Below are 9916 nucleotides of genomic sequence, written 5' to 3'. Positions count from 1 at the left end.
GTACGATGACAAGGACACTCCCGATTATATATGAAACATTCTGGTTTCTTTCATGCAGGATTCTGCTCAGATTCTCTCCAACGCTTCGCCATTCAGTCTACGATGCTGTAAGTACATAACTTTATATAAAGATGTACTGTAGTTGGTGACGGCCTTTACTTGTTCCGCACATTAACCTGTGTTACTGTTGTTGTTTTAACAAGAATGGACACAAATTTGGTGCTCCTCTTCGAGACTGCAGCACTCTTCTCGTCAGTGCCAAGAACTTAGGCTTGAATGTCGTCGGCATAAGGTAATGTGACCTCTAAAAGGGATTGACTTGGTGGCTAGCCACAAACAATGAAAACAAAACTGAATAGTGATGTTAAATCTGTCAGGGACTTCAAGTTGTTAAGACCAGGTGACATCACTTGCAGATGCTTATCGTAAAAAGAGAGCTATACTATCTCATATCTTAAACCACGTGTAGTCTATTACTTACTATCAATCAAGTGACTTTTTAGAGTTGACTGGGGGGCAAACAAGCAGTCTATTGAGGGGCAACTAGCGGATGTTAAGTCAAAACATGTCAAAATAAGTCCTCAAACTATTGTATTTGACTATTTCTACGACGCCAAACCAGAAAACAAGAGATCAAAACAACCTCCAGGATTCTTCAAGCCATTAAAAACTCAACTATTACCGGAAGTGACGTCTATTGATAGCAACCTTATTTCATTCCTCAAGCAATGGTTCCACTTTCAACTAATTTGTTTCATTGAGGGTCATAGAACTCCAGTTTGAAAATCTTTTGCTTTTAAACGTAATAGTTTAATATCTTCATCATTGATGCTACATGAAGTAAATATTTGAATGGTAAAAGAATTTCATATGATTCGAGCGATGCATCTTGAAGATATCAAGGTTTATACTTCCAATATATTAATGAGTGTGGTATCGTTATAGGCATCATTAAGTATACAAACTTTTTTGGAGCAGTAAAATATCCTGTATAAAACATCATTGTCTTGCTCAAAGTTTATAGAAAGGTTATCGCAAATTTGTTTTCACATAATAATAAGTGTTGCAATTTACAAACGACGATAATTGTGCTGATATATATATTTTTCCAATTGCAGTTTTCACATCGGCTGTGGATGCCATGATGCAACACCTTACCAAGATGCCATCAGAAATGCCAGACACGTGTTTGACATTGGGGTAAGATAGTCCATACCGTACGTACATAAGACTGATTGATTAGATGGTTGGTGGGCTAATAGACCGCTGGTTGCGTGCGCATCCAAATCTAAGGACCTTGACGGGCCACGATACCAGAACACAAGCTTTATAATGAGAATTGTCCTACATTTTTATGAAATTTTTCCACAAGAATTCATAAAATCAACTATTCTCTTCTTTAAGTGTAAAACTGGCTTCTCAATTTAACTGAATTTGCGTTTTTTAATTTTGTGGCCCGTCAAGTTGGATGCGCACGCAATCTTGAGAAAACGGTCTATTGATTCAATAGTTGATCCAAAAGTTGATCGATTGATTGCTTGATTCAATGTCTGTTATTCGGGTGTTGAACGGTACATTGGCTGATGTATTCAGAAAATCGTTACTTGACTGATCATTGATTGGTTATTTGCTTGATAGACAGGTTGGATAATTGAATAAACTGATGATTATTTGATTGAGTGTCGACTGACCGACTGACGGACTGACCGACCGACCAACCGACTGACCTAACAACCGATTGACTGACCGACTGAGTGGTCGACTGACCAACCAACCGACCAACCGACCAACCGATTGACTGACCGATTGACTGACTGATGACCGACCGACCAACCGACCGAACGACCAACCGATTGACTGACTGACTGAGTGGTCGACTGACCGACTGACCGACTGACCGACTGACTGACTGAGTGGTCGACTGACTGACCGACTGATTGCTTTATTTCTTCATTTTAAGGAGAAACTTGGCTTTTCATTTAAAATTCTTGACATCGGCGGAGGGTTTCCTGGAAAACCCAGTCAATTCTCTTTTGAAAAGGTAAAATTAATGGTTTAATCGTCTTAACTCATTGTGTAGTTCTCTTATTGGCTGATTCCTCTTGCACGTGCGTAGTGTCTAGTAACTTAAAAACATTGTCTCTCCAGACGTTGCCCTGATGATGCGTTAGTTGTGCGAAAGGCGAAAGCTTGGCTAATAGACTTTGTAAATATACGTGGAAGAAATACTGTAAAGGAAGGCTTATCAGCCCCGCCCACGAACACTTTATTTTTGTATCTATTATTAGTTACGTCATATCCTTAACGTTTCACTTAGTTACAACACGTCTCAATTCCACTTAGCGTTAGTATTAGTGTATGAAGTCGACGAGAACACATCTATTCGTGATCAAAGAGTTTAGAGTAGTTTTTTAGTTATCTTTGTTGGAGCAATAACCTATATCTTAACCTCGGCAAGCGGGACTGTTATGTAAGTACGCTTTGTTTCTCATAATAAGTTATAGTTTAAAATGCATGATTGGAAGCCCACTATACCTATGGGTGTGTATTATATGTTATCACTTTACGCCTAAGGGCCTATAAGTTTATGCTACATTTATAGTATTTTATTCTCAATGTAATTCATCTACGCTAGAATATTATGTTAGTTTTCTATGTTTATTGTGATTCTCTTTATCATTCTTTGTTAAGCATGCATTTCCGTAATGGTATGATTGGAATGTTATGCAGGTTTCTAGTTTAGTAATTAAGTTATGCCCTTTGTATCATTTAACTCTAGTTTACGACAAGTTCTTGGATTGTAATAAACTTCAATTCGTCGTCAAGTGCTGTCCGTAAAATTATTCCCGAAATCTCCTCAATTACTCGTAAGCCCGTTCACGCGCGATAAAGTCGTCGTATTATTCGTCCGTGTCGGCATTTACAGTAAAATAACATCGTCAAATATTGCTGAGATTACAGAATCGAAAAGAGGTTAGTTATCTCCAAAATGAGCGACAGTGAGTCACAAAAAGAAACTGTTTCGAAACTCATTGATCTTGGTGATGTTGAGATTTCACTTGTAGAGAAGGAATCGACTTCAGAATCTCGGAATTCGGATGGGCGTACAACCTGTAAAACCGCACCTTCACCACCAAAACCACGTGACAGGAAATTGACTGAGAAAGGAAAAGTATACCTTATCGATACTCTCAACCAAAAACGACAAAATGCCGCCCGCAATCTATCAAAAGAGATCAAGGCCACCTATCACTCAATTAGCGACGTGACTGTTGACCTTAGAGCACTCGAGGCGCAGAGAGACAGGCTAGATCTACTGAAGGAAGAGCTAGATCAAGCTCATTTCTGTCTTCATTCCAAAATTGAAGAAGATGAACAAAAACAAGCCGCTTACTCGTGGTTCGATGTTCGCGACCTAGAATATAATCAATGTCGCATTAAATTAGCAGAGAAAATAAGATCTCTAGAAGAGAGACACATATTAGACAATCGATCTAGTTATAGTCGATCCTCAAAACGAAGTGACAACACGTCTAGATCGTCAGGCTCAGCACGCTGTTTGTTAATGCAGGCCGCGGCAAAGGAAGCTAGAATTAAGGCCGAAATCGAAAACTTGGAAAGGGAAAAGCAAGCAAGGGCTTTGGAGCTAGAAAGAGAAATTTCAATCGTTAAAGCCGAGAATTTGGCAATGAAAATGGTAATCGATGATCAAAACGCTCTTTGTGATGACGTCACGCAATTCGGGAAAGACGGCTTTCAACTTCCGGAAGAGAAAACGGAACGAGATTATGAACACCGCACAAATAACAGGCAAGCACACAAGCCAATCCCTACTCCACGGATCAAAAGGGAAATACCTGATCCCACGGAACAAGAAAGGAATTATAATAGCATCGGCAGCGAAACATTAAAACAAATAGTTTCATTGCAGACGAAACAAACGGAACTGAGCGCTTTGTTAATAAACCAGCAAACAATAAGTCACCTACCGACAAAGGAGCCTCCAACTTTCGACGGCAATCCTTTCGATTATCCAGGTTTTGTCACGACATTTGACACAATTATTTCCACTAAAGTTACATCTGACATGGACCGACTTTACTACCTGGAGAAGTACACTAAAGGCAAGGCCAATGACGTAATAAAAGGGTTCCTTTCGCTAACAAGTGAGAACTCGTATAAAGAAGCACGCAAGCTTTTAGATGAACGTTTCGGTAATCCGATCCACGTTGCTGAAGCCTAGAAATCACGCATGCGCAACTGGCCAAACATCCCAGACGGCAACAGCAACGCACTCCAGGAATTCGCAGACTTCCTTACTCGCTGTACAGAAGCAGTGCGCATAGTAGGATCTCTTGCCGAGCTAGATAGTACGCAAACTCTTAAAAGATTAAGTGCAAAGCTTCCGTCGTACTGTGGTACTAAATGGTGTCGTCACGCATATGACATTCAGTCAAAATTACAAAGAGTATCATTCACTGACTTTGTACAATATGTTAAGGCAGAAGCTGAATTGGCGAACGATCCGATCTTTTCACCCGACGCCTTAAGACGAGAACGAAAAAGGAATGCAGATAGAGAATCTAGGCCCAAGCAAAGAAGGGAACTACCCTCTCGCCCTCTCTCAAGCAGTTTCGCAACAACCACATCATCAAGTCAACAAAGGAGTACATCCTCATGCCCAGCGTGCGACAAAGGCCACTCCCTGGAAAGATGCGAGTCGTTCAAAGGTATGTCCGAAGTTGAAAAAAGGAACGTCATCATATCGAAGGCACTTTGCTTTGGATGTCTAAAGCCTGGACATTTGTCGTCTTCTTGCAAGAACAGACTGCAATGTGACGAGTGCGGAAAGCCACACCCGACCCCACTACATGGTGTCAAGCCAAAACCAAAGCCTAGACCCAGACGCAAGGTGAACAACATCGCGGCAACGACCACTGAAAATGATTCATCCGAACCAGCTGGAGAAGAGGCGAACACAAACGCAAACGTCTGTGATCCTACGCCAGTTAGTGAAGGAACGACAACCTCCCTCATCGTGCCTATTGTGCTTAGTCATAGTAGTAATCCAGGAGTTGAAGTTAAGGTCTACGCTCTCCTCGACGATGGTAGTGATTCCACATTTGTAAAGACATCTATCTTGAAGCAGTTAGAAGTCGACGGTCCTGAGATTACTCTACGACTGAATACAATGCACGGTAAGCAAGACATACCAGTCAAGAAAATCGAAGGTCTGATAGCAAAACCCTTTGACAACAATGGAAGTGCAATAGAGTTGCCCAAGGCATATACGAGAGAGTCCATACCATCGTCCACCAACCAAATAGCTACCCCAGAGTCAGCGGACAATTGGCCGCACCTAAAGGCAATAAAACATCATCTTCTCCCCCTACGAAGAAACATGGAAGTAGGAGTATTGATCGGATGTAATTGTCCTAAGGCTCTGAAACCACGAGATGTCATTTTAGGAGGGGAGGATGATCCTTACGCAATCAAGACTCTGTTGGGATGGGGAGTACTAGGACCAGCAACCCCGGAGCTTCAACATACCTTGAAGGACGATACATTCACCTGTCATCACGTCGTCACTACAGCTAATGCATCCTCACGTCGAAGCGTCAAATTTGCTACGAAACCGCAAACTAAAGAAATACTCAACGCATGCGACATTAGAGCAATGTTTGAACTCGACTTTTGCGAGAGAGAGCAAACGAGCGTCTCACTCTCTCAGGAGGATAGGAAGTTCCTTAATATCGTCGAAAACGGCATTAACTACCTTCCCGATGGTCACTATGAAATGCCGTTACCTACCAAGGATGATAAGTTCGTACTGCCAAATAACCGTTCGATGGCCTACGTTCGCTTGAAGTCCCTCAAGAAACGATTCGCAGCTGATGAGTTATACCGCTCACGCTACATAGAATTCATGAATTCCATGCTAGATAAGGGCTACGCTGAGTTAGCACCTGAAACCAACGAAAGCAACTCGCAGAAAGTGTGGTATATTCCCCACCATGGAGTATACCACCCAAAGAAGCCTGACAAACTCAGGGTAGTTTTCGATTGCTCGGCTTGCTATGAAGGAGAGTCACTGAACAACCACCTGCTGCAAGGGCCTGATCTGACGAACAGCTTGACGAGTGTCCTATACAGATTTCGACAAGAAACCGTTGCAATAATGTGCGACATCGAAGCAATGTTCTATCAAGTAAAGGTCCCAGAGAGTTGCAGAGATCTGCTGCGGTTCTTGTGGTGGGAGAATGGCGATACTTCTCGTGAGCCTAAGGAGTATCGGATGACAGTGCACCTGTTCGGCGCGACCTCGTCACCAGGTTGTGCGAACTTTGCCCTCAAGACCACAGCTGATGACAACGAAGGCAGCCTCGGAACAGAAGCAGCAGAGTTCGTGCGCCGTAACTTCTACGTTGATGACGGCTTGAAATCGGTACCATCAGTAGACAAAGCGTTTGAACTCGTGAGCGACGTAAAGGAGATGTGCAAACGCGGTGGATTCAACCTTCACAAGTTCACATCGAATAGCAAAGCCTTGCTTGAAAAAATCCCTGAGTCTGACAGAGCAAAAGATGTGAAGGACTTAGAGCTGAATCAAAAAACGATGGAACGTGCACTTGGGGTGCAGTGGTGTACAAAATCAGACGCATTCAAGTTCGTAATCTCCTTGAAAGATCGTCCATCCACAAGGCGCGGCATCCTCTCTACAGTGAGTTCCATTTACGATCCTCTAGGCTTCCTCGCCCCAGTTGTGTTAGAAGGCAAGTCGCTACTACAAGACCTATGCCGTCTCGACATCGGTTGGGATGATCCAATTCCTGACGACATGGTCGATAGATGGCGTAAATGGAGATCTCAACTTCCACATCTGGAAAGTTTTACAATACCACGCTGCTACAAACCAGAAGACTTCGGTGAAGTAATCAAGGCAGAACTGCACCACTTCTCCGATGCAAGCTTCAAAGGCTACAGTCAGTGCAGCTACCTCAGACTAGTCAACAACTCTGGTAGAGTCCATTGTTCTTTCTTGGCGGGAAAGGCACGAGTCACCCCCTTAAAGAAGTTAACGGTCCCTCGTCTAGAGCTGACCGCAGCTGTCGTATCGGTTCGTGTGAGTGAACAGTTAAGGCGCGAGCTAGACATCGAAATAACAAAGGAAGTTTTCTGGACCGATAGTAAAGTTGTTCTCGGTTACATTGCAAATGCAGTCAGACGGTTTCATATATTCGTAGCTAACCGTGTGCAAGAAATCCAAGACAAGTCCTCGGTGGACCAATGGATGTACGTCGACACCAAGAATAACCCAGCAGATGAAGGGTCTAGAGGCCTACGTGCAGATCAGCTCAAAGATTCGAAATGGTTGTCAGGACCAGCCTTTCTGTGGAAAACTGATGAAGAGCAAGAAGCACCAACCTCACAACCATATGATCTACAAGAAAATGATCCAGAGATCAAGAAATCAGCAAGCGTAGCAACCACGTCAACAGAACTAGCAAAGTCAGTAACTACTCTCGAAGATGATGCTCAACGCCATTCCAGCTGGTTTCGTGTTAAGCGAGTAATGGCCATGTGCATAAAGTTTATTCAAAGGCTCCGCAACGCAGTGAAAGGGAGACAATCGGACATAAAGCCTACTGAGGTGAATGTCAGTGACCTAGAGGTGACAGAAATCCAGATTATGAAGGCAGTTCAAGCAAACCATTTCAACGATGAAATAACACAACTGAAATCAAGTAAAGATGCTCAAGATTCAAAACAATCAAACTCGCAAGGCCCACTTCGCAAGCTAGACCCGTTTATCGACTCTCATGGATTGCTGCGTGTCGGAGGACGCCTCCGACATTCAAGTCTAACAGACAAGGTTAAATTTCCAGTCATTCTTCCTGGTCGAAGCCACGTGACCACACTAATCGTACGTCATTTCCATAACCAAGTCAAGCATCAGGGTCGCAGCCTTACTCTGAGCGAGATCCGTGCAAATGGATACTGGGTAGTTGGTGGCTCAAGAGTTGTTGCTACCGCAATCGAAAACTGCGTAATGTGCAACAGACTCCGAGCTAAGGTACAAGAGCAAAAGATGGCCGATCTTCCCGAAGATCGTCTAGAGCCAGCACCACCATTTACCAACTGTGCTGTGGACTATTTCGGTCCCTTTATCATCAAGGAAAAGCGCAAAGAAATGAAAAGATACGGCGTTCTATTCACGTGTCTTGCATCCAGAGCAGTCCACCTTGAAGTAGCTAACACCCTGGAAACCGATTCCTTTATCAATGCTTTCCGACGATTCGTAAGCCGTAGAGGTCCAGTCAGAATGCTGAGATGCGACCAAGGAACTAACTTCGTGGGAGCACGACGCGAACTCGCAGCAGCCCTAGCAGAAATGGACCAGTCAAAGGTCAAAGAGCAGCTCATGAAGAACAACTGCGACTGGTTCACCTTCAAGATGAACGTCCCTGCAGCAAGCCACATGGGCGGTGTATGGGAGCGGCAGATACGGACGGTTCGCAACGTGTTATCAGCCATCCTACAAGCCAACAGTGAGCAACTGAATGACGAGTCACTTCGGACTTTCATGTGCGAGGTAGAAGCGATTGTTAATTGTCGACCATTAACAGTGGACAATTTGAATGATCCAGACTCCCTCGAGCCCTTATCGCCAAGCCAACTACTGACCATGAAGACCAAAGTACTCATGGCCCCACCTGGTGTGTATCAGCCTGCAGATCAGTATTCAAGAAAGTGGTGGAGGCGTGTCCAGCACCTGGCCAACGAGTTCTGGAGTAGGTGGAGAAAAGAATTTCTCCTCTCACTCCAAACACGTCAAAAATGGACAAGGCCCCGTCGCGAAATGCAAGTTAACGACATCGTCATCATCAAAGACGAAAACCTGCCCCGCAGTTTATGGTTACTAGGTCGTGTTATGTGCGTTAACCGGAGTCATGACGGACGAGTACGCTCAGCAAAGGTGTCCCTCGCTGAAAGGGATCGTGACAGCAAAGGAAAGCGGATCAGCCAACCTCGATGCTTGGAACGTCCTGTCCAGAAACTGGTAGTTCTCCTTAAACAAGACTGTAACTAGAACGCTGAGACCGGGTAATTCCCCGTCGAGGAGCCATACGATAAGTACCCGTAGATAGTTTAGTCAGAACGTTATGAACAATGAACATTGCATGTCCCTATTGTGAAATGTAAACATTTCAGGGGAGCCATGTAAAGGAAGGCTTATCAGCCCCGCCCACGAACACTTTATTTTTGTATCTATTATTAGTTACGTCATATCCTTAACGTTTCACTTAGTTACAACACGTCTCAATTCCACTTAGCGTTAGTATTAGTGTATGAAGTCGACGAGAACACATCTATTCGTGATCAAAGAGTTTAGAGTAGTTTTTTAGTTATCTTTGTTGGAGCAATAACCTATATCTTAACCTCGGCAAGCGGGACTGTTATGTAAGTACGCTTTGTTTCTCATAATAAGTTATAGTTTAAAATGCATGATTGGAAGCCCACTATACCTATGGGTGTGTATTATATGTTATCACTTTACGCCTAAGGGCCTATAAGTTTATGCTACATTTATAGTATTTTATTCTCAATGTAATTCATCTACGCTAGAATATTATGTTAGTTTTCTATGTTTATTGTGATTCTCTTTATCATTCTTTGTTAAGCATGCATTTCCGTAATGGTATGATTGGAATGTTATGCAGGTTTCTAGTTTAGTAATTAAGTTATGCCCTTTGTATCATTTAACTCTAGTTTACGACAAGTTCTTGGATTGTAATAAACTTCAATTCGTCGTCAAGTGCTGTCCGTAAAATTATTCCCGAAATCTCCTCAATTACTCGTAAGCCCGTTCACGCGCGATAAAGTCGTCGTATTATTCGTCCGTGTCGGCATTTAC

General features: G+C 43.2%; 3 protein-coding genes and 1 long non-coding RNA gene across 4 annotated transcripts; all 4 read left to right on the top strand.

Annotated features, from left to right (window-relative positions):
* Nucleotides 1-216: 216 nt before the first annotated feature.
* Nucleotides 217-2041, top strand: LOC148911645 (uncharacterized). Its single transcript, XR_016119547.1, has 3 exons — nt 217-292; nt 1119-1200; nt 1961-2041. It is a non-coding gene; the product is annotated as an uncharacterized LOC148911645 (long non-coding RNA).
* Nucleotides 2042-2235: 194 nt separating this feature from the next.
* On the top strand, nt 2236-4243 carry LOC148911644 (uncharacterized). Its single transcript, XM_089029192.1, has 2 exons — nt 2236-2470; nt 2780-4243. The coding sequence occupies exon 2, from the start codon at nt 2990-2992 to the stop codon at nt 4241-4243; it is 1254 nt and encodes a 417-aa protein (XP_088885318.1). The 5' UTR covers nt 2236-2470; nt 2780-2989.
* Nucleotides 4244-4252: 9 nt separating this feature from the next.
* Nucleotides 4253-8073, top strand: LOC148911643 (uncharacterized). Its single transcript, XM_089029191.1, has 2 exons — nt 4253-8002; nt 8062-8073. Exons 1-2 carry the CDS (start codon nt 4253-4255, stop codon nt 8071-8073), a joined length of 3762 nt encoding a protein of 1253 aa, XP_088885317.1.
* A 77-nt stretch (nt 8074-8150) lies between these two features.
* Nucleotides 8151-9902, top strand: LOC148911642 (uncharacterized). Its single transcript, XM_089028689.1, has 2 exons — nt 8151-9462; nt 9772-9902. Exon 1 carries the CDS (start codon nt 8192-8194, stop codon nt 9089-9091), a length of 900 nt encoding a protein of 299 aa, XP_088884815.1. The 5' UTR covers nt 8151-8191; the 3' UTR covers nt 9092-9462; nt 9772-9902.
* Nucleotides 9903-9916: the final 14 nt, after the last annotated feature.

Source organism: Actinia tenebrosa, unplaced genomic scaffold, assembly GCF_029948245.1.
Source record: "Actinia tenebrosa isolate PJP-AT-01 unplaced genomic scaffold, QUT_ActTen_1.0 PGA_scaffold13__45_contigs__length_12533684, whole genome shotgun sequence".
In the NCBI taxonomy this organism is placed as follows: Eukaryota; Metazoa; Cnidaria; class Anthozoa; order Actiniaria; family Actiniidae; genus Actinia; species Actinia tenebrosa.
The sequence above is the reverse complement of the archived record's forward strand: the minus strand, read 5'-3'. Positions and strand labels throughout refer to the sequence as shown.